The sequence below is a fragment of the Cynocephalus volans genome, chromosome 1, assembly GCF_027409185.1.
Source record: "Cynocephalus volans isolate mCynVol1 chromosome 1, mCynVol1.pri, whole genome shotgun sequence".
Lineage (NCBI taxonomy): Eukaryota > Metazoa > Chordata > Mammalia > Dermoptera > Cynocephalidae > Cynocephalus > Cynocephalus volans.
Genome location: NC_084460.1, coordinates 255,755,335 through 255,781,330, shown reverse-complemented (window position 1 = coordinate 255,781,330; position 25,996 = coordinate 255,755,335). Strand labels below are relative to the sequence as shown.

At 35.1% G+C, this 25,996-nt stretch overlaps 1 protein-coding gene across 1 annotated transcript; it reads right to left on the bottom strand.

Annotated features, from left to right (window-relative positions):
* Positions 1 to 25,996, bottom strand: WDR75 (WD repeat domain 75). Its single transcript, XM_063102010.1, has 21 exons — positions 25,911 to 25,996; positions 24,433 to 24,562; positions 22,261 to 22,326; positions 21,314 to 21,404; positions 19,829 to 19,953; positions 18,126 to 18,196; positions 16,936 to 17,055; positions 16,371 to 16,459; positions 12,046 to 12,204; positions 11,183 to 11,242; positions 10,976 to 11,091; positions 9,730 to 9,905; positions 8,283 to 8,440; positions 7,300 to 7,480; positions 6,405 to 6,499; positions 5,516 to 5,611; positions 4,735 to 4,904; positions 4,117 to 4,176; positions 1,321 to 1,467; positions 725 to 816; positions 1 to 316 (listed from the first exon to the last, which is right to left on the bottom strand). Exons 1-21 carry the CDS (start codon positions 25,994 to 25,996, stop codon positions 112 to 114), a joined length of 2,493 nt encoding a protein of 830 aa, XP_062958080.1. The 3' UTR covers positions 1 to 111.

Genomic DNA, 25,996 nt, shown 5'->3' with positions numbered 1-25,996 from the left:
TTAATATTTAATAATTTATTTTAAGAACAGAAATAACATTAATATAAATGTTTTGGAGTATAAACACACAATAAAAAACACAAAGTGCAAGAACCCTCCCCAATCTAAGACCTAAAGAGTAGCTATCCAGCTGTAGTCTACTTTCCTAAATTTTCTCAGTTCTTTTTCTTCGGATTTTGACAACTGACGTATAACACCTTCTTGCAAATCTGTGTTATTTATATCTTGAACCTTTTCAGTAAAATCATTTTCTTCATCTGAATTGACACTTTCTTTTTCTTCTTCCATATCTATATCATCAGGAATTTCTTCAGCACTTTAGCAATAACAGAATAAAATGTAAACACTTACTTTAAAAAAATATTTCTAAACAACAACTTTCTAATTTAAATACCTATGTAGAAATATAACCAAATGGATAAAGTAAATGAGAAATCTTATTTAGTACACTTTAACAAAACGGATTATTATAAAAAAGCAGATGAATTTATAAAAAGTATAATTTAAAATTATATACCAAATTCTTAACACACATATGCACGCACACAAAAGATCACTTTTCTGAAAGGTATATTCATTATATTTTACTTAATTCTATATCCTTTTACTACATTTTAAAGCTGAAATAAAAGAGAAATACAGAAGAATATTCTAATAAAGGATAACACAAACCATCCAGTTTCCTAAAACAGAATATCTAAACATATTTTAACTACTGCCTTACCTCTTAGTCTCCTTAGATAGCAGCAACGAATTTACAAACATGGAGCACAGGAAAGAAGCAGATGGCAGCACATGGGCTGGAGTGTGAAGAAGCTAGAGCAAAAAGAGAAATACAGGGTTTCATTTAAAAAGATTATCCTTAGAACATGGTGTTTTAACACCAAGGTCAAGTGTTTGGACCTCCACACTGGCCAGCCACCAAAAGAACAAAAAACAGTATAAAAAGAATAAAAAGATTATCCTTTGGCACAATCTGTTCCTTCACCGTCCGTACTAAATACCTTTTATTGTAAAATGTCAAGAGTCAAATACAAAAGGCTTAAGAGTCAAATACAAAAGGCTTCCCCTATAGAAACACCAAACCAAAGAAAAATGTATTTCTACCTTCCTACCTTTAGGCAAACAACCACACCTACCGTTCATTCCAGGTCAAGGCCAAAATAATCCCAAATCATAAAGTTTTGTTATTTAGTTTGATTAATAAAGTGACAGCATACAAATGATTATTCAAAAGTTATTTGCTATAGATTGATTGCACAAAAAACTCTAACTTAAGGTGCTTTAATGTATTTAATCTGTTTCACATGGCTTACTTACCTCACTGATTGCAGGTATGTTTTCTGTTAAGGGTAGCTGTACCAATTCATTCTCTGAAGTTTCATTTAATTTTTCATCCTGCTGTTGCCTGTGCTTTCCCAATATGAAATAAAATGGGGTTGTTGGAAGACTTTCTTCTGCTAGCAGCTATAAGGATTTAAGACAAAGGGAAATTATTTCAATAAAAAGGAGGAACTGCCTTTGGCTCAAGTAAGCCCTATGGAATCATAAAATGTCTGCGACAGAAGGAACTTTAGAAATTATCTAGTATGATTCTCTCATTTTACAGGTAAAGCAACCAAGGCCTAGCATCCATTTACTATGAGAAAAGCTAACAGTGGACGACAGGAGAAAACATGCATTTACCACTGTTTCTTTCCCAAATCCTGCAAAAATGACAATAGGGGTTTTCAAAAGGGCATAAAATCACAATGGTGGGAAAAGGCCATTAATAGTAATATGTGAGAAGCTGGAAAACATGCTGAAGGACAACTTACTTAGTAGAACTAAGAAAAGAGAATTCTAAGCTGACTGTGGGGAAAGTCAAGTAGCCCCAGTTCATACGCCAGAATCCCACAGATGTGCAGGAATTGGTAATAATCACACCCCTGTAAGTGGGGGTGAGAGTGGGGCTTAAAAAACCAGACTGGTTGGTTAAAAGTTTATTTTAGAAAGCACTCAGTTTCCTCCTTCACCTCCTCAGTCCCAGCAGAGGGCTGAATGTCTTTAGACTGAGAGCGGGTGGTGGTGGTGTCACCATGATCTCCACAGGTGAAGGCAGCTGTACTTCCTATAGGGAGGTTCTCAGAATGCTGGCAGCCAGGTCCACAGCCTTTAGACAAGAACTGAGATGAATTTTATCTGGGCAATTTGACCAGCCTAACAGACGACCAAAAAATAATGACATTTTCTCAATAAAATAGGTTAGCCAGATAGTGCAAGGCAGAATTCAAGTTCCACAAGGGCAGAGAACTTCCAAGCAGCTTTTTTGCCTACTTTTAAATAAAAGCCAGACAGCCAAGAATCATCAGACTCTTAATAAAAACCTCTAAAATGAAAGATAGTCACCAAAACAGATAGAAAACAAACAAAAATCTGATGAAAACAGACCATGTAAGAGAGGGAGAAAAAAAGACTTTATGATAAAGATGAGGAAATTTCCCAGAAAAAAACTAAAATAAAGAAAACAGGCAAAAAATAAGAAAATTAGAGCACCATTCTAGAAGGTCCAGCACTAAATAATGGGAGTTGCAAGAAAAGAACAGAGAAAATGAAGGGGGAAAAGTAATTAATTCCCCTTTAGTCAATTCTCTACTCAAAACTCTCCAAGGGGCTCCACATTCACTCAGATGAAAGTTTAGGTCTTTTCAATATGGCCTACCTGAATTCCCTATTTAAAATTGCAAGCAGCACCCCAGACCCCATTTTTCTCCACACAGACATAATTCTTATCACCTTCTAAAATACTACATATTTCATTTATTTAATGCTTGTTGCTTACTGTCATATCTTCCTGCAGACTGTAAACACCACAAGTTTAGAAACTCGGCTATTCTGCTCCTAATGTATCCCAAGCATTTAGAATAGTCCCAGCCATACAGTAGATGATCAACAAAAAAAATTGTTGAATGAATTCAATGAGTTTTCAGAGGAAACTAAACAAGCCAAGTTACAGATGAAGGATCAAGAATAAGAATGGCATTGGACTTCTAGTAATGCCAGAAGCTATGAAATAACAGGGCAATATCTTTCAAAGTTCTAAGAGAAAATGACTTTCAACCTACAACTCTGTACCATTTAAGTGGGAAAGAATAAAAACACTTCCAAACATGCAAAGTCTTAAATGTACCTCTTATGTGCTAAAAGAATGTGCTTCACCAAAGCAAGCAAGTGACCAAAGAAAGAAAAAACATGGGATCTAATACAGGAGAGGTAAAACAAATCTCCAGAATGATGGTCAATGTAGATCCTAAGATGGCTGGGATTTATGGTAGGTTTGCAGAGTAATCAGTCCAGACTCAAGCAAGTCAGAGGCTCTTGGAAAAATTTCTTCATGACCTGAAAGAATATCTAACATGTATGAAAATACTGAGAGAAGACTTATACAATCTGCATAGAGTCTGGGGTTGAGTTTGGTGTGAAGTAAATAAAAAGCGTAAGCAAATGAAGAAAAAAAAAAAAAAGGCAATTGTTAATGCTAGGGATAACAAAAAGTTGGCTACAAAAGGAAAAACAATCTGTGTATTACTATATGGCTTGGCTATGAATTGTGTTTACATGGTTATGACAATTAATACTGACTTGACCAATTTAAGATTCATCTATATTGGGAAACTTGGAGGACAGGTAGGGGGAATATGTGTTGTGTACGTGGGGAGTGGTGATGTGAAAAAGAGCTAAAATTTCAGCTTCTAAAGATTATAGTTAATATATAATACCTAAACCTGAAAAATTTGGAATGAGCAATATAAACATGTTTCTTAGAGATATGGAGTTAAATAAAAATTCCAACTAAAAAATTTGAGAGTGACTGTCTTTGTGGGTAATGTCAGTGGTGTTGGAGATGTTTTTCCTGAGAAGCCTTATAGAACTACTTGGCTTTCTAAATCACAAGCATATATTATAAATTAAAAGAGCACTATAACTTCAAAAGAGGCACATCGGTTTATATGTGTATGTATAAGTTTTTAATTCCATTTTTGGGCCAGGTAAAACATTTTTCTCACAGTTAAGTCCTAAAAGATAACTATCATTTTAGGGATGCAATGCAGCTTGTCTATAAATGGCTAAACATACCTGTTTGCTTGTTGGTGTGAGTTTTTCTTCTGGAGATTTTGTACTGAATGTCAATAAACTCTGAAAAGAGAGGTCAATTAATGATGCAAAAAATAAATTGTAGAATGGAAATCTAAACAAGATATTACAAGGTGTTAAAAAAAGGGGAAGATCAATTTTTCATTTTGATATACATAGAAAAGGAACAAGATTTAAAACTTAATTGATAACTACTGTGAGAGTTACAAGATATTCTGAGAGATACAAGAATAAGTAATAAAATTCAACTTAAAGATCAAACTCAAGCTACCTTTTTCTTTATGGCAAATCAGATATTAAAATTAAAAAAAAAACCCATGCTAATATATAAAATTTAAAGCATTTTAGTTGTCTTCATTTTTTTTACTAACACAGAATTAAGCAATACTTACAGAATCTCAAAAGTGTGGGGTAATTAAAGTGGTACTAATACATTCACACTAGTCATATGCTGTATTGAGCATACTACACAATTTCTTTCGGGAAATATTCCTTTAATGAAATGAGTCCACCTAGAAACTCACACCAATAGTTACTGGCTGACTATTACTCTCTAAAATTGCATGTACAAAGTAACTGCCTTTTTAGAGGGGAGTTTACCTGCGATTTTGTTAGGAAGTAAAACTGGGATCTGTTCAGCCACTGGTAAGCTTCTGAGGTGAATGATTCAGGGATATCTCGTGGAACAAACACTCCCCACTGGATTTCTTCTCTGGAGATATTCTTTTGAATATACAATGGCCTTGGCTCACTAGGTTTAAATACAAACACTAGGGGAAAAAAGAAAAAGAGACGATAACATTTTGCCTGGAAAGGTTAGTTCTAGTCTCAGACTGGCAGACCACATTAATCCTGGAACTTAACACATTGAATAAATGGTCCAGGTCATGATTGTTTTAGGCTCTGATTCAATAAAAATCAACAGTTGCTACTATGTGCCAAGGTCAGGAATGAGGGCTATGATGATGAAAAAGAGAAAGAAGAATTCCTACTCCAGAAACCAGGGCCTACTGCAGAAGACGGACACCAAAATATTACTGCAGTATTTTGTCTTAAGTACTAGAAAAGTGATATGTAGAAAATGCTTCAAGAGCATAGAGGATGACCAATTAAAGCTTCTCAGGGGAGTCAGAAATGTTCCAAAGAGGTGAAATCTCTACTGAATTTTGAAGACTAAGTGGGAAATGGCTGTGGAAGAATAAGGGATGTATTGGAGCTCTCCCAGAACTATCCATGAATGTACAAATAACAAGGTGCTGAAGCAAGAAAGGAAGGGCAGTGCCTCAGGCAAAATGGCTCCAAATGAACATCTGATCTGCAGGCAAGTTTGACTCAAATTATACAAATTTCCTCTTACTATGAAAGTATGGCTTGTACTTACAATCTGAATGTACTGAAGACTGAGAGACTGCAGCGATATTCTCTGAGTTAGGATCAGGTTCCATAACTTTAACATTTAATTTTGCACTCCACTCCACTGGGGGGAAAAAAAAGTGATTCACTTCTATGGAGAGATTTACCAAAAGTTTTTTAAGCTTGTTATTTAAAGTAGGTACTCTTAATCTTTACAGGGATAACCAATTCTCTCTACTCTTAAGAGGAATTTTATGCTTCTAACACATGGAGACACACTGAAATTATCTGTAGAAGGCTGCACTAAAGTGGGGGCAGGAGCAAAAAACGTGAAACATCAGTACTCCTTGCACACATTATGAAAAGGTTATTATTTCACTGAAACTTAAGTATCATGCTTTTCTGCTGCTGGTAAATACGGGCAAAATGTTAACCAGAGTCATTGCAGAGAATATAAAAAGTCGTCACACACACTCATTACTAAGCAACTACCTGGCTTCCAAACATAAACTAGAATGAGTAAAATGCCACTAACTTCACATTTGTTAGGAGGATTGTGGTAGACTACAATCAAATTTTTTTGGGATACTATAGGTTAATATGCATTAAAATGAGCAGAAACATTTCTCAAATCGTTAACAAGGATGGAGAATATGAACACAACAGAAGGTCCTAAACACTGAAGGTGAGAATAATGGAAGCCAATTTACTGAAAATTTGGCAGTTTATAAGTAATCTAAGTCTATGACAAACATAGGCCTCGTATTCCAAATTATGGTTACATAATGTGTTCTGTGAAAAATTATATATTCTTTGGGTAGAGACATGAAGATATGATCCCTAAGTCCTAAAGTGCCAAAGTTTAATGGCAATTTCTTGTGCTTCGCCAAGTCACTTTAGAGTAAAAAATATCTTACATGCACAACTCAGCAGATTCCAACAGCAAAGAATGCCATTTTCAGTAGCACCAAGAAGATACTTTGAACACGTCAATCTCCCAAAGCAAAGGTGCCTAGATTAAAACCATAAGGAAGTTAGTAACAGTGAGTTCTAGCACTTTTAGTTACAAAGGGCTGCAGGCTTTCAGGAACTATATTAGTTTTATGCAATGCAGATTTTTAAATAGACATACATTTTTGTTTATAGTTAACCTGAAGAAAAATGGGGCTAAGGGGTCCAAAAGGTAAGGTTTATTTAGCTGTTCTATTTCTTTAGGAAAACAAGTTTGATGACCAGTTCTCTAATATGTTGTGCAGCATACCAAATAACGCATAACAAAAATATATATAAAATGTATAAAGTCAATTAACAAAAATCCTATTTTAGGTAACTAGAAGAGGAAAACTTGCAATTTAAATTCTGAATGAAATTTTACAAAGTAAATTCAGAATCAGACATGTTGGGAATTAGAAATAACTTCATTAGCCACCTGCCATTCTGTCCTCATGCTCAGTTACCTAAAGTAAAATGGAAGATATTGCCCTTCTCAGGAACAATGAGGTTTGAGCATAACTTAGACTTTCACAGAATATACAGAAGCGTGGTTTGGATTCACTGAGGCTTATGTACAGCTTCTGTAACTACACAGCACATCCATGAAAGTATTTATTACAAAGAGAAAATCTGTAGCCCAAGAATTAAATGTTGGCACATAGTTCATGCACTCGGAATTTTTAGGTTTTCAGCATTTTGGTTAACTTCTTGCCCCACTGACCTATGGGCTACCTTTGGAGAAGGCAGAAATTATCATTAAAATTTAAAGACTTCTTAAATAAAAAAACCTACTACATACTCTACCAATGATTTACCTACCTTATTTTCCCAGCTCGTTGGCAAAATGTACATTTAAGTTCCCATGTTTCTGAATCCCATATCGTGACTATTTCCTCAAAACTAACTACTAGTAAAGAGCCATCTTCAGAGAAACAACAGTTAGTTGCTTGATACTTGTGATAACTACCCACAAAGTCACAGGTCCAGCCAACAGCTTTTTCTGTGAAAACATAAGTCATAACGTTCAGAAATGGTATAAATACTAGATAACATGACAATGATCTCCCCTTATCCATGGTTTTACTTTCTGCAGTTTCAGTTACCAGCGGTCAACTATAGGCCAAAAATAGGTGAGTACAGTATCATAAGATGTTTTGAAAGAGAGAGACACCACATTCACATAACTTTTATTACAGTATATTTTAATAACTGTTCTATTTTATTATTAGTTATTGTTTTTAATCACTTACTGTGCCTAATTTAAACCTTATCATAGGTATATATGTACAGGAAAAAACATAGTACATATAAGATTCTGTAATATCTGCAGTTTCAGGCTCCCACTGTGGGTCCTAGAATGTATCCCTCACAGAGAAGGGGGAATACTATATAGAAGAACACTATAAACAGTGAGGATTAAGAAACAAAGACAAAAGAAAAAAATCTGCTCACCATAACTTCTTTAAATTAGAAGTGCTACAAAGTATTGACTGATTTGAAATTTATGCCCCTTCCTGGAGATCCTGACCTCCTTCTAGTGGAGGAATAAAAGGACTAATGGCAAAAGTCCTTTTTACTGTACCCTCACAAACCAGAATAAACAGCACACGATTAATCAAGCACACCATTTAAGAAGTATAAATCTGGGGGAAAAAGCATGCAAAAATGTAATCTCTTAAATGTTAGAATTAAGCAATATCCCTATGGATTTCAAAAAGGTAGAAAATGTCCTCCCAGAATGGATGAAAGTCATAAAGTAAATATATCGATTCTTATAATTATGCACTCTTTAATTAACTTACTGTATATATCAGAATCGTCTGTTAATATCCACACTTTGAAGTGACCATCCTTACTAGCTGTAACCAAGGTGGGGTTTTCAGATTTTTCTGCATTACAGAAACAGAGAGCTGTGATGTGGTCTTCATGTGGCATGCTAATCTTTGTGTTAAGAACAAACCTAGTAGGAAGGAAACCACAAATTAATTCTTACATTAGGACAATATGGTATACTGTCATATGAGTAGAAGAATTTCTTCTATTTTTTTTTCTTTTTTACACAGTTGGTGAAAAATGAGTAGAATTTCTTACTATTGCACATTTTACAAGAGCATCTTTAAAACTGGGCAACTGATAGATTATCACCCAGAATAACAAACAACTGAATGCTCTACCTCTAATGGTCACAGGATACAAAGAGTTCTAATAAACCACCTGTGTTCTTGTGTGACAACTAGCATCTGTAGGGAATGGAAAATGAAGAGACCTAAACCTAATTAAGAGCAGTATAAGATTTAATGAGCATTTTCTTCTTCCAATCCTTCTCTTTTCTCCACCCCTCTTTACCCCTAGATGCTACTAGAATCCAACATTGTCAGAATTGATTTTGTGAGAATGGAGGACTAGAGTACTTGACTATAGCTGTGCCACTTATATTTTCAAAACCTTTTAATATGGGATGATGTAGGGAAATAACAGAAGGGTTCTGAAGTGGGCACTGGTGCTTTCATAACTATAATGGCATTTTCAGGCCCCCAAATACCTCTAAAGCTTGTTTCTATCTTAAAAGGGCAGTACTGTGAATGAAAGCGGATCTACGCTAGAACTGTGTCCTTAAAAGAACAGCAGGGCAGCACAGTGTTGTGATTTTTAAAAAGCACAGGTTACAAGAGTGGTGACTAAGAACAATCACTTAATCTCTCTGGGCCTGGTTCCGTACCTGTAAAATGTGGATCACAGGCTTATCTTAAAATATTCTTTTGAAGATTAATAAGACAATGGGTATAAAACCACTAAGCCTAGTTCTTGCACACAGCAAGGACTTGATAAATGGTTATTATAGCCATGGTACAAGAAACGCTTGGGCTCCTTATCTAATTACAACATACATGCTACACTACATTAAAACTCTGCCTACACTCCCAGTTCTCCAAAGAAGGCTGTATGACATTAATGTAAGAGCAAGGGAACACTTGCATTCTAATCCCCGATCTGCCTGGAATTAAGGATTATGTCCTCGTGGTGTCACTTTTCCAAGTTTCTTCATTTATCCAATGAGATGACATTATGACTTAGAAGACACTAATGAGCAAATAGCTTAATTAAACACTTTTCAGAATAACACCTCCCCCATATTTCTAAATCTAAAACTTATCAAAATAAAACATTTTAAAGACCAACAAAACCATAAAATAGGAAGTAAAATATCTTATACTCTGAAGTTAAGAAGTGGCTGTAAAGGTAGTATACCTTTGTGTCTTCTTATTAAATGTCCACAGTTTCATCTGTAATTCAAGCTCAGTTTCCTTTTCTTGCCGTTGTTCCACTGTTGCAAGCCAGTTACCATAGCAGTCAAATGCAACCTTTGTTAGTTCAATTTGTATCAGACCATGATCATTAATATATTCTTGCTGTATAATATCTAACTGATGGGTTAAAAAAACAAACCAAAGTACTTATTAATGTAAATACATAAATGTTAAAGCATTCAAGAAATGATAATTACATCCAACACTTCTAGAATCTATAATAATAGATTTGTAGATAAAGGGAAAAATAAATTAATCGTTACTATGAACATCAAAATTAGACATTAAAAAAGAAAACACATTATACAGTATCAATCTGGTGATTATTCTTAATGACCTTAAATATGAGCAATAAATCAGACCCATTACATTGTACAGCAAAACCTTTAACTTACAGTGGTGTTTTTCTCTTGTTTCTAAGAACAAATAGCTTTATATAAAATCTCAAGACAGATTCTATGTCACTACAAAGAGCAGAAGAAAACCTAGAGTCTTTAAGAAGGAAAGAAAGATAAGCAATGCTGTAAGTGGGACGGCATTTTATTTGGTTTTTAAAATTCCATTTCCTTGCCTATTTACTAAGCAAATACAGTACTTACTATTAAAGTGTCTACTATTTCCAGGCATTGAACTAGATGTAAGGGTACTGATAAGCTTCTTTTCTTTGAAGGATTTAAAGGCCATGGAGAGAAAGAGATAAAATGTTACAGTTGCTATGATAGAAATCTATAATCCTGTGGGGCACAGGAAAAAGTGAGAAGTCTGGATTGTATTTATCAGGATTATAGGAAGTATTCCTCTTTATTATACACTAATATTTTAATTTTCAACATGTGAATACTGTTTCACCACAAAGATACAGATTCATACTGTCACTCCACATATTCTCAATCCTTATCCTTGTCACTCAAGTGCACAGATGTGTGGGACAGCTAATTGGGGTGTGTTTTGAAACAAAAAATAGAGAGAGCAAGTGTGAGTCTGCCAACTGGCTTACGTGTAATCTGCAACTATGGCTTCATTAGAATTATGCTCTAAATGAATTAAGTAACCATAGATAATACTATGTTCAATTAAACATAGGCACAGGATCTTGCTTTAGAAACTACCAATAAATTACTTGACCCCAGCAGTAATGTAAAGAACTTTCATTAGTTTTAAGGCTAGTTAATGGATCTATATCTTACATTGTATAGCTGCTTATCACTCTGGAGAGAATAAAACTGCAGGTGGCCAGGTTTTCCATTCAAAACCAAAGCTTTAGTTCTTGGATCAATCATCAAACCAGTAAAGATACTCCTATCTGCAAAAGAAGTGATAAACAATAGTTGAAATCAGAGAAATATTCACTCCTAAAATGTACATAATTCCAAATCCACAGGGTTCTCTGATACCTTTCACTAGGCCTTGAATTACTGCAGATGCTTCAAGGTTTCGGTGAATAACTATTATCTCTGTGGGTAAAAAATAAATATTTAAACATAAACAGGAGAGAACTTCAAAGTGAAGAAGTCACCTGAATTTATATCACCCTGAAATGTGCAAGAATACAAAACAACCCAGTAAGTTCAATTAACTTGAAGTATTACTGAAAAATCAGGGATATACTTTGTGATTTAGGTAAAAAACTAGGGCTGGGAATGGGGACTTTTCTGTTGGAGCTTCTAAGGTTTATCAGTTGTGCCTATGAATACATTTTAAGCGTCAACTCAGAAACTATATATACATATGTATGTATATATATGTTAAGTATATCTAAAAGATAGTTTAACTTTGAAATAAGTCATGCCACTAATACACTGCGCACAATATGCTCTTTTCTGAAGGGAAAGGAAACAATGGGCTATTTCAAAAAAGAATACTTTTTTAAAAAGAAAATGTTTTTTTCCAAAAAAGTATTCTTTTGAAAATGCCATTATATTTATGAAAGCACCAATGGCCACTTCAGAACCCTATAATTATTTCCCCACATCATCCCACATTAAAAGGTTTTGAAAATATAAGTGGCACAACTATAATCATATACACCTAGTCCTCCATTCTCATAAAAATAATTCTGAAAATGTTGGGTTCTGGTGGCATCTAGGGGTAGAGAGGGGTGGAGAAAAGAGGAGGAATGGGAGAAAAAAGGGCTCATTAAATCTTATACTACTCTTAATTAGTTTTAGGTCTCTTCGTTTTCCATTCCCTACAGATGTTAGCTGATTTACGGTATTATACAAATTACATTTCTTCACAGTAAAAAATGCAGACTTACTATTATCAGAGTGAGATGTACAGAACAAATCTCCTGCAGGTGAGACTGAGATATGTTCAATAGTAGCTCCTAAACGGGGGAGAAACTCCTTATTTTTCTCGGTTGCATCACGCCACTCTACAAGTACAGATTCATGACCGCCACTCAGCAGGCTGGTGCCTTCACATCCATCCAAAGAAATTAAAAAGACAGTGTTTTGGGGAAAAAAAAATAGGGAGAAAAAAATATAATTAACACTTTAATTTTTCCTACCATATTAGAGAAATAAACTCTTTTTACAAATTTATAATTAAGTATCTTTGTCCTTTAACATACTCTTGAGACAAATAATTTAAAGATCACTGGTTCAGAAATTTTCCTTTCCAGTGATATCTGACTAGCTGCTGACCAACTCCTCTGCCAACATACTAGAAAAGCTGGACAAAAACATCCTGTAGGCCCAGATGGCTTCATTAATAAAGTTTTCCAAACATTTAAGGAAGAAATAAACCAATTTTATACTCTCTCATGTAACCAAAAAAGAAAGAACACTTTCCAATTTGTTTCACAAGACCACTATAATACTATACCAAAATTAGGACATTAAAAGAAAAGAAAATTACAACCCCATTTCATGCAGATGAAATTCCCAAACAAAATACTAGCAAACTATACCCAATGATATATTAAAAGGATATAACATGTCATTGCAGAGTTTATTGCAGGAATGAGATAGTATTTTAACATTTGAAAAATAAATCAATGTAATTAACTCCATTTACAGAATAAAGGGAAAAACTGTGATTGTGTGAAGATGCAGAAAAAGTAAATGATAGAAATCTATACCCATTCATGATAAAAACTCAGCAACCCAGGAATTGATGGGACCTTTTAAATATCATCAAGGGTACCTAGAAAAAATCTACAGCAAACATCATACTAAATAGTAAAATACTGAAAACTTTTCTCCTGTGATTAAGAACACTGTTATTATTTTTATTCAACATTAGCTGGATATCCTAGTGCACTGAAATGAAACAAGGAAGACAAGAATTGGAAAAAAGGAAATAATGACTTCAGTGTTCACAGACAGCATGACTGCATCAAGGCACAGCCAAGAGTGTAGAGATAAACTTTCAGAATAAGTGAATTTAGCTAGGTAGCTGAACATAAGAGACATATGCAAAACTCAATTTTATTTTTAAATACTAGCAAGCCAATTAGATTGAATATGAAATGAAAAAAATACTAACAGCATCAAAAAACCATCAAATACCCAGGAATAAATCTAGTGAAAGATATATGAGGACCCCTTATATCCTACGTCACTGAGGTAAGTTAGACTTTAAAAGTAGATATTTATTATGATTACAGATTAAAATAGTCAATACCATAAAGATATTAATTCTCTTTAAATTTATCTATAGTGGCATTGTCCAATATGTCACCTACCAGCCACATGTAGCCATTTAAATTTAAATTTAACAGTTAAAAAACAAACAAACAAAAAACACCTGTAAGAGAATCTCCATGACCAATGAACAGAGACTTCTTAGGAAACTGTTTCATATTGTTTTACAAAAAGCATCCCACGCAATAACCATTTTCCAATTTTTTATGAATCCAAACCCAAAGCATAAGTAGGCTGGAGATGCCTCTTATTTCCTGGGGCTCCAGGGTGTTAAACACAAGTAACCCTCTAAAGATTTAGAGCACATGGTACCATCTAAGAATTGTCTGGTCAGTTTCTAGGAAGACATATGAAAAGAAAAAATCACTTTTCCTGCCTTCTTGTTTTTCAGGCACAAAATCTTCTCTGATATCTGTCTAGTAAGCTTTTTACAAGAGCAGTCACAATATACTGACATAACTTTCACCATATGGGTGTGAGGATGCTAAAAATAACCAAAGACAAAATATACGTCTCCATGTTTCTGTTGAAGACCATTTTATTTTCAAGGATGTATTTTTACTCACTACAGCCACTCTCATGCAGCTTAAATGGAACAAACGTCTGAATTAATTTAAAATAGTGACTGTTGAATGAGGCAATCTTACAGTTAAAAACATGAGCTTTAAAATCAGACCTAGGTCCAAATCCCTCTTACTAGCCATGTCCTTGGGCAAGTTAGTTATCAACTCCAAACTTTGTTTCTTTCATCTGTAAAATGAGAATAATAATACCTATTTCTTAGGGTCAAGGATTAAGTCAGACAACGAATGTAAAGCACTAGCATACTTATTTGCACCTGATAAACTGTAGTTACAGTTATGAACCACAAGCACTGAACTATGTAGACACATTAAAAAAAAAAAGGAATACAGATTGGTTAGCTCTGCTGGTTTGAGTGCGGTGTTACAACACCAAGGTCAAGGGTTTGGATCCCTGTACTGGCTGGTTGTAAAAAACAAAAAATTAAATTAAAAAATGGAATGTAATTTAAATAGGTTATTTATGTCAATAAGAGACTTTATCACAAATGTACACTTTGGAACTTTGAAGGTCCAAAGTTTTAGGTTTGGAACCTAAAGTATATGGAATTGTGTTGAGGAAAGACCAAAACACAGGAGTGATATATAAAATTCATTTGGTCCATGCAATTCTAAATCTTTCAAACTATAAATACAGTGAATTAAAACAACTGATTCCGGACTTGCTTCCAGTCAAGATGGCAGAATAGATGGTACCCAGCTTCACCCTCTCCCACAATCAACCAATTTACAACTATTAGAAAGCAACGACTGACAAGCTGGGGCTGCTAGAGCTCAAGGGAAGAGGAAGAAAGATCTATAGAATTCATGAAGGCAGGAGAAGCCACTGTGAGAGAAAGAAAGGACTGCTCTGGCCGTTTCAAGCTCTGGCCACTTCAAGGGCTGGCCCTGGGGAGCACACAGAGCAAGAGCTACAAAAGCTGCAGCTGTGCCCTTCCTATAAAGTTGCTTGGAGACTGCAGGGGAGCAGAGGGCCTTGGTTGCCCCAGGCCAGCTAGACAACTAACAGGGTTCCCATGGACCCACACAGGAGTGAGAAGCCACAGACAACAGAAAAAAGGAGCCACTCAGAGACTGGTGAGTCATCACAAGGGACTGGAGCATGGCCCGTCCCATGGGAAGTGTTTGGAGTGCAGGGGGTGGGGGAGACGGTCCCATTGGGGGAACACTGGGGCACCGCATGAACAGCTGATCTGGCCTCCAATTAGTGCAGAACCACTCAGTGGGAGACTGGTCAGGAATATAGAACTGTAGGGGGTGCAGTTTGCTGAAAAGACTCAGGCCCAGGCCACAGTTTCCACACAACTCAGGTGTACCAGACCTCACAAGACCCAGAAGTGCTTACAAGTCAACAATTAAAACCTGAGCTGCACAAAAAGCCTTCCATAGGGAATCAGCAAAGCAGCAATTTAGCTCGACCATAGGCTCAAGTGCTGGTTCACAGGAAGTTCCCCCATTTTACAAGTAACCAAAAGACAACAAATTAGTTCCAGTGCAGAGTTTAAGTGGTGGGGGTAGCTACTAATCCAACACAGAACTGAAAGAAAAAGCAAAAAACCAATAGATCAAAGTTCTGATACTAACCAGTAAAGGTCTACTACCACCAAAGAACGCCTATAAAATCTAGACGGACTAGAAGCCTCCTGGGCTCCCAAGCCAGGGTGAGGGGAGGGCCGAGGGCCTCAGCTGTGCCCCCCCCCCAACACCTGCAACCAGCCCAGTGACAACTACTGACCTACCACTGGAAACACCCCAGGCTACTAAACTGGGGCAGTGGGGGGCTGAGGGCTTCAGTCATGTCCCCACAGCTGAGGTCTGCAACCAGCCCAGATATGACCACCAAGCCACTGCTGTGGGAAGCCAAGGGCCTTAGCCATGCCCCCCTGACGTCCACACTCATCCCAGCAATGACTACTGAGCAGCCGCTGGAAGCCCAACCTTGGGGTCTCCTGCTGGAATAAGGGGATGCCATGGGCCACGCCCCACCCCACTTTTCCTCCTACCTTTACTCCTTTCCCTTTCTCCCCAAATGATCCACACCATCTTAGAAAGTAAAAATAAATAAATAAATAAATAAATAACAAGGAGAAGAAAAAGAAAAAGAAAAAATGTCTCCATGAAATGAGGAAGAAAGGAAAATTAGAGGAACTCGACGAAAAAAATTAATGTGAACAATGTATGGTTTTACTCTTTTCTAATCATTCCAAATGTCTTCTCATTGTCAAATATATTCAATGTCATTGTATGAAGGGACGAATAAAATGATGCTCAGAATTAAAAAAAAATAAAATAAAAATAAAACAACTGATTCATGTACTTCAAAGTTTCAATTTAATTATTAAATGTGCACTTACCTGTTACTGAAAAAGCCAAATCCATAACCATATCATGGTGCCAATGTAAACACGTGTACGTATATTTATTATTATTGTCAAAATTCCTCCTATTAAAGAAAAAAAAAATCTTCATTTGACCATAGGGGTAAGTTAGGAAAATAATGCCATGCCAAATATAATAAACACAATATATACCAAACATAACCAATCACAATATCAAGCTTATTGGTCTTAATAAAAAGTTTCTAACCCATCACTTCCATCAACAATAAGCCCTACTAGATCTTCTCTAATGTCACTCTTTCCTTTTTAGTTAAAGGGTGACAAAAAGTTCACTTCAAATGATACAGGCAACATGAAGTTGTTCACTCCCCCTACAAGCCCAAGGATAGAAACCCTAAAACAGTAAGTATGAAATGAAGAGTATAAAAAGAAAAGAAAAGGGGCGGGGGGAAAGGAGGATTGTTAGAAAAGCTTAATCTCCAGAACTGTCCTTTTTCCTGAAGCTAGAGATAACCCTATTCTACAGGACTAATATAAAGTAGTCTATAAGTGATCAGCACAGCTTCATGAGGTAACTGACCAAAGACGAATTTTGCCATCCATGTGACCAGATGCTATGCAGTCCTCCTTTGGATGACATGCTACACAGGTAAAATTGTTCTTAGCATGTTTCTTGTTTCTTGATGATGATAAAGTAAACCTAGGAAAAAAATTTTTCTCTTGATTATTAAAGTCTCTTGCTAAGTAGTAATATAGTTAAGTAAAAGGGAATTCCCAACCTTAACCAAAATTGGAGAGCTGTCAGAATTCAATGAACAAAAATGTAGGATTTTTTTTTAAAGAAAATTTTGATCAACAATCATTGTTTTATAAACATATATTAATTTACAATATAAACCTCATGTGAATAATATTCTACCATAAAGTAAAGAAAAGACAATACTTTTAGTGGTTTTTTTTTTTTTTGCCTCAACCAAAGCTTGTTCAAATTTCTCACTGAGCCTAAGTTTAAACACGAGGTATGGACAAGCCAAAGAAATTATATCCAAGACAACTGGCTAATGTGTCTCAAGAGACAAATCCAAAGATGTTATAATATCTAGGATATTTCCTATTCTTAGGCTGAATATTTGTCAATCTTCTGGCTCTGAAGAAGTCAGGTTTGTATTCTGCAAAGAAAACAAATGTTAATCCTCATGTGTATTATTAGTTCCTTTTTATTATGGAACAGTATTCCACTGAAGGTAGAAGGGAAGAGGGGACAATGTCACTTGAAAAGTGACCACTCAACGCTTAGCAAGTCTCTCTAAATATGGATATGTTATTCAACCTTACAACTTTATTAGGTCAATATTAGTTCCATTTTAAATATACGTTAATTTGAAGTGCATCAGGGTTCAAATGGAAAAAACTTGACTCATTTTAAACTCAGGTATCCCAAAGCCTACATTCATTCCTATTGCCATAAAATGGCAATGAGAATCAGCCTGGTGAAGGCTTTTCAAACTACATTCAATTATGACACCAAATATGCAGACCAGAACCTAGGTGTATAGGATTTTGGCTGGAGAAAGCTCCTTAGGTTTTTATGACTAACGGTTCCCCAAACTATCCACTGTGGGCTAAAAACTATACCTCTGTACCTCATTGTCTCACAATCCATCATAAAATAAAACTAGAAACAACTTTTGGTCATAGGTATGTGGATGAAATAAAATTATAACAAACCCTTGAGTAAATAATAGAAAGCTAACAAAAAGCTATTCTTACCTTGATGTTGTTTTCTTTTTGAAAAAATAAACAGATAAGTAAAAGTCCCGGACTGCAGCAACATATTCTCCCTGGTATTTCAAAGAAAAGGTAACATTCACAAAAACAGTCAATATGCTTTAAGAAGAAAAATTCTCATCACAATAGTTAACACTAACAATAATTTTGTTCCACAGAATAAGGTTATTGATATAAACTGATATATACTTTGGCTATAGAAAGGATACTCCTATTTTAAAACAATGATAGAAAATTAAAAAGTGATCTTAGGTCTTAAATCCCAAAACTAGACTCTAGCAAAGTATAACGATGTAAAATTTTTTCCATTAAGGTGTAATTTACATACCATAAAATATAATGTTTGACATATGTGTATACCCACATCAACCACCAACACAATCAAAATCTAGAATATTTCCTTCACCTCAGAAACGTTCCCCTCTTCCTCTTTAAAATCATTCCTCAATATCCCCACCCTTGCATCAACTATCCATTTCTATTACCATAGCTTATTTCTCTGCTTGTTGTAAAATTCCACGTAAAGGGAATAAGACACTATACACTCCTGTGTTTGGACTCTAGCTCACATCACCTTTTTGAGGTCATGCGTGCTCTTATATGCATCCTTAGTTCTTTTTTCTTGTGGAGCAGCATTTCACTGAATACATTTCACAATTTGTTTATTCTCTTGTTGATGAACATTCGGGTTATTTACATTTTGGAGCTACTATGAATAATAATCATTCCTGTACATATCATTTTGTAATTACTTTTTCATTTTTCTGCCTAGGAGTGAAGCTGTTGGGTAAGGATGCTTATTTAACTTTGTTCCACATTTTGCCAACACTAGCTGTTCTAGTGGATGTGAAGTGGCATCTTGCTGTGGTTTTAATTTGTATTTAATTGAAGATTAATAATAATGTAAAATGATATTAATAATGTTAAAAGTTTTCTGTACTCTGAGAAATTAACTGTTTTCAGAACAATGCCAAAATAATGCTACAAAACGTTAAGGCTAAAGAAGTATACCACTACAATATGTCCAGGGGCTTATAATGGTGCTTGATTTTAAAATAATAATAATTAATAAGGGATGGCTAAATAAATCATGGTATAAAAATCACACAGTTATTCTCTCTGAAAAACATTATAGTATACACTTATGCTGCAATGTTAAGTGAAAAAAAATAAAGATTTGATAAAAAGCCTTCTGATTCTAATTCTGGTTGGGAAAAGTTATTTTATATGTTTAGGAATGTCTAGAAAGGGAATCCTTAAATATCATCCTTGGTGAGATTATAGATTTTATTTCCTCACTATATTTTCCAATTTTTTATAACGGACATATTAAATTTTGGATAGGGAGGCCATATTTTCTAAAGACACAGTCTAAGATGAAAGGATCTGAATGGCTTTTACATGTGACAAGCTAAGAAATACAATACAAATGTAAAAATATTGATATTTGGTGGACAATTATAGGGTACACGAGGGCAATGGGACAGAAAATACAAAATTAGGATGATCTTAAAAAATCTATACTATAAATACATGCTAAAGCAATGAAAGAGACTTCATAGTTACTAAAAAAGATATAGTAACTCAAGGCAACATACATTCACTAGAACATAAAGTGCTCAGAGGAAAGACTGCAGGAAAGAGACTTTATGTACAAAATAGAAAACCAACAGAACAAAATTTACCTCATTTCCAAATGCAATGCACTTAGGTGACTGGTTTATATAATCCAAAACAAAGGATAGCTCCTTAGCTTCTATTTCCTGGCTTGATGATTTTGGCAGTTTCACTGAAACCAGCTGAAATACATCTAACCAAAGGGAGCTACATTAATATAAAGCTTCTCTAGAGTAAGTGAACATCTGTGTTTATTCGTATAAAAACTGTTAATTAGTACAGAATTCATGTGATGCCAACATAATAATTCTAGGTTATCTCGAACAAAATGTACCTTAAAGTTGGATTCTTTGTTTGAATACACAAGTTTCAAATGGAAATCTAATTCCACATCTCAAATACATACATGCCTCAACAAGCAGAAATACAATTAGAAAACAGCTTGTATCTTACTGGTGTATCCTTCATTCCAAAGTACTAAGCTGAGCTTTCAAATACAGATAGAATATGCGTGCTGGCAAATCGAGCAGTCAAAAGTGACAAGGCATCTGACAGAACTTTCAGAAGCGCTATGGGCTTGTAACAACATTCCCAGGATAAATCTTTATTTTTTTTGTAATACTGATGTCCTCTTCTCATTACATCACCTTAAAATGTTTTTCTCCCTAAGGTTTTTTTTTTTTTTCCACTTAGAGTAAAAGCCAAAGTCCTTCTAATAGCCTACAAGGCTATAAGGCTACAAACAATCTATTCCTCCTTAGCTCACTCCAATCCAGCCTCCCAGCTGTACCTTGAATATGTCAGTAATGCTCATGAATATATTTCTCCAATAGAGCTGCATGGCTTGCTGTTCTCTCTCTGGGGATCTTCCATGACCACTTATTTAGTATGTATTCCTCCAACACTGCCTATTCCCCTCTCCTGCCTTATTTTTCTCTAGAACTCCTTTCATCCTACTGTATCATATAATCGATCTAGTCAGCTCACTATTTGGACTATTTTGTTCTCTGCACCCCCTTTCAGAACAATGCCAAAATAACACTACAAAACTTAAGGCTAAAGAAATATGCCAACACAATGTGGCAGTTTTGACAAAATAATGTTCCAATGAAAGGGAAAATATAATTAATAACAATTTAGTCACACTATTGGTTCTTAATATCAACCTATTTTCTATACCATTTCCTAGACTGATTCAAGATCAACAAATAAGGGTTTTCAAGGATGGGTAAAATGATAGTGACGCTTAAGCATGACAGATTTAAATTCAATAGGAAGACAAATTCTAGCCCACCTTTGTAAAACACCTTTAAGATTTGAACGCTTCAATTTTTACAACTGTATATAAATAATAAATCATTTCCTTATTGCATATTTCAGAACTCATACAAACCTCCCCAAATGAATGCAATAGCAATGAAAGCAATTTAAATGCCAACTCCAAAAACTGTTTAGCTTCAGATTAAAACTAAAACGTTAAATTTTGAGAAACTGTAAAATGTAAAGAACCACTCAATGCCATATAAAAACAAATTAAGTTAATTATACCATACCTGGTTTTTCTTTATTTATTATAACAAAAACAGAATCCTCAGCATGGGCAACAGTAAAGAGGGCATGAAGTTTATGTCCAATTATGAAAGTCTGAAAGATAAAAAGCACCAAATTGTATACTGTCTGTTCTCTCCCAGTAGAACATAAGTTCCATAAGGGCAGGAATTTTTCCTATTTTACTCACTGCTACACTCCCAACTTAAGGAGAAAACCTAGATGATAGAGATAGTCCACACATATTTGTTGAACAACTTTTCATGCTTGGCACATATAGACCTACTTGATTCTTTTAAATGGTTTTGTTCTACTGGATGAATGTATCATAATGTGAATTGAAATCGAGGTTATATTTAATTCTTTTTCTGCCACATACAATGTTGTAAGGACTACATGCTATTATTTCAATGAGAGATTCTTATAGGTGAGAGTGCTGGAGCAAAAGGTATTTATTTACTCTCACTGATTATGCTTGTTTCTCTACACTTCACCTATCACTAGATTTTTTTCAACATGCAATTTGACTAAATTATATGGAAAAATCTGTGACATCTGTTAACTTAAATTTAATTAGTAATGAGGTTAAGCATTTATTCATGTTTATTGGTTATTTCCATTTCTCTCAATTTATATATTCCTACCCTATGCTAATTTTTTCCTACTAACCTATTAGTTTTCCCTTATTGGGTTTTGAAATTTGTTTTGTATGTTAGAAATAATATCTTTTATAAGTATTTTCTCCCAGTTTTTTTACTTATCTTTTTGTGGTAGAAGTTTAAAATTTCCATATAGTCAAATTTATGTTTTTTTTTAAATGCTGTATGAATTTCAAGACTTGCTTAAGAAGGCTATCTAAAGATTAGACCTTATAGAAGGCAACGAAATGTTTATTGTTAAATTATGTTGTTATTTCTTTTCACATAAGAAAAACTGAAAAGCATCCACATACCTTTATCAAAATGCCATCAATGTAGTCCCACAGTTTAATTGTGCCATCAAAAGAACAAGAATACAGCTAAAAGGGTAAAAATAATACAAAATTCATTAAAAAATAGACATCTATTAAGATATCAAATGAATAATTAAGTGCTGATACAGAAGGAACTTTCTGTTCATTATTAGCCTTAAAGACATAGAGTCATTTACTTAACATTGCTTCTGCAAAAAAGACACTCTTATCATAGCCCTCTGGAAGAAGCAGATATAGCAATTTCAAATTTTAACTAAAACTGAGGGGGAAAAGTCAACCTTCTATCTTGAAGAAGGAGATGGTAAGCTGCTGATTTATGAAAAGCACTCAAGAACTTGTTGATATTTCTGCCAGAACCCAGTTCATTTTTATTAGAAGAACTGCCTTAACATTACATGAGTATTAATGGTGTGCTTCTCATATGATCAGAGATTGTTATGTTTTAAAAAAAACCAAAGCCCTTCCAATCTGTCAGGAGCAATACTTTCATGAAATACAACAGAAATTATTACACCCTTGCACACTGTTGCAATATTAAAGTGCTATAAAGTGTTGGGACACTCAATTTCTATACTTATTTCACTAACCGTTTATGACAGTGGTCTGTGGACCATACTTTGGTAGCACCAGAAGGCCTTAGTAACATGTAGTTTTATTTTGCCCCAGTGGACTTAGTTTCAGTAAAGTTACATTGGATTTTGTTGTTTTTATGTGAAAATACTTTGCTTATAATAAAATTTATAAGGAATTCTAAGTTTTTTGAAAGAAAGTGGCAATTTTAGTATTTGTAAATAGTAACATAGACTCAGAAAACAGAAATAAAAAATGTAAGATAACATTATCTACCCAAGTAAAAATAAAAAATATACATCACACTACATATAGCATAAAAACTATAAACATGGATAGTAAAATATACATCAAATGTATAATCACTGTCAAGCTAATGGTTAATATACAAATACTGTGACTAAGTCCATAGAATCTCTGGCCCCTACACTACCTCAACCAAAACTGCTGATAATACTTCCCTCCTCTGATTTTATTTCAGTCACCTGAAATAGATCTTTTATGCAATGTGTTTACGGTTTTGTTTTGCTATAAAACTTAGTATTATAGACCTCAAAAGTTTCAATTTCAACAAAATATGTTTGCTATGAAAAACATTCAAATGCTACACATAACAATAAACTTTTGCCAAACCCTCAGAAGACAGCAAGGATAAAATGTATGTGTGGACCATACAGAAAAGTTACTTAACTTTGACTGTCAAGAGTAGTTCATTTAATTTTGGAAAGAAAAGATTAGTGTTACTTTATGCCCTACTTCCTTTGTGATAATGCAATGAATGAGAACGCAAATCCACTCTTAAATCAAGCAATAACTTCCAATGCTGGTTGAATCTAAAACAGAAAAACGGAATTTGATCCAAACTAGAGCAAGAGCAAAATACTGTTGAGATAACTGTTTAGTAGCTTTGCTGAAACTTAAAAACAGAATTAAAAAACCATCTAATTACTCTTTAATTCTGAAAAGCAAGTGGGGAGGTCTGGACTAAACTAGATCCCCAAATTTGTCTTGAATTAACTGGCTGATCCACTAACTAAACAAGCATCTAGACACTGGTGTTAAGATTAGGTAACATATGCATTAACCCTCAGGAGTTTCATATCTAAAGAAACAGATCTACCAAACCAGTACTACTCAGCCAATGTTTTCCAAAAATGCGTTCCAGACACCAAAGGGTTCAAAGGTCAAATAAGCCTGAGAAACACCAAATACTATACACCCTTTTTAGATATCACAATGCATACAGGGGAACCAAGAAGATCTACAATCAAGAAACCCATTTACTGTGCCTAACCCTGAATTTCAGAAACACATACAGCCAAGAACATCTTTTTCAGGTAATATAGTGGAATAAAATGTTCACAGAATATACTATAAGCAATGCAGTTCTAGGACAATGGGACTCTATTTTAATAACTAAAAATAAGTAAAAAATACCCTTAATAGAAAATTGAAATAGATATTTCCCTGATCATAACCTGGAAAGTTCCCCAGTTATTCAACTCAAATTATTATGTCAACAACATAGCTAATGTTTAACATTTTAATATTTTAAATATTTGATTATCAACTGTTTGATACCTGTAGATGGTTGTTGGGGTTAAGCTGGATTCCAGTCACCAGATTTGTGTGTCCATGCAATATGTGTACACATTCCTCTGTAGCTGTGCTATACACCTTAACAAAGTCTCCAGACACACAGAAAATATACCTAAAAAAAAAAAATCACATACTCTACTGGTAGTATAGTCTTTTCATATTGTTCATGATAAAAAAGTAACATGCAATAGAGGTTTCTTTCAAAACAATAGTTTAAGAACTGTATATTCAAATTTATGTGTCTATGGGGTCACACAAGAACAATTAGTTCATCAACTCACAAGAGATTGATGAGGCCAATGTCTTATCTCCACCTGTTCCACAGGCAGAAGCTATACAGAATCAAGTAGCCTCCTCACTATAGGAATGCCCACACTGTACTCTGTATTTCCTTACTATCAATAACAACTATTACTCTTCAGTAGTTCTGCTAACAGCAGCGTGTTTTCATGTCTTTATAACAGTTTTTTTTTTCTTGTTGAAATGTGCTTGTTTTGCTTTTCCTTCTGGATTTATAGCTTTTTTTCATACAGCAGAGGCTACTAAATTACTAACAGTGGTTAAGTTGGGGTAATAGCTGACTATTTTCATAACAGATATTACTACAGAATAAAGCTCAGAAATGTAAAATCTAATATCTTTCAAATAAAAATATTTGCTTTGTCTATCTAACATATCCATACACTGTGGAAGGTACAAACCACAGAAAGCTCAGGCTGGACGTCTTCTCTGTGCTCCCAAAGCATCCTGCGCACACTGAATACTTATTTACGTATAGATCCACATTCCTTATCTTATATGGCAGAGGCCATATGAATGAAAATTCCTTTAGTCATGCATGCATTCCACAACTATCTGCCATACACCCATATGCAGGATATTGTGGGAGATATACTTTCATAAGATGTTCTACGCCGAAGTCCTGAAGAAAGAGTCGAGATCTTAGCATGTTTTTTAACTCGCACAGATTCTAACATCCGTTTTCATGCAAAGGTTCAAAAAGGTTGCCCGAATGCCTTTTTTCAAGGATGGGGGTCGGGGAAGTGTGGAGAAAGTGGAATCTTTAAGAGTTCAGTAATTCCAAAACGCGATTCTGTACAAAGGAGTGGGGATACTCCTCGTGGTATCACAAGGCAGTGGCGTACACACCTATGCTTGGACCATTTTCCAGCTGCCCCAGAACCTAGCCGATTTTAGACACGTGGTCTGGCCCCTGAGCCCCTCAATCTCCCTGCTGTCCAGGCTGCGGCGCAATAGGACGAAAGGGTTTCTCACTCCTCTCAGAGCACACAGGCATCAGCTCCCTCCCCCCGTGCCCTGGCGTCCCCCGCACGCCCGTCCCCTCCGCAGTCCCCAGATCCGCCGGCTGGCGAGTCCGGATGCGCCTGACAGGTCTTTCTTCCCGCCCTCCCGAGACTCATTCCCCTCAGCCCCGCCGACAATGAGCGCTGCCTCCATACTTAGAATCTGCGGAGAACACAGCTCTCCTAAAATTCAACTCGCTGCCGCCGCAACGAACCACGCGGACACTCTCCTCCTCCACCAT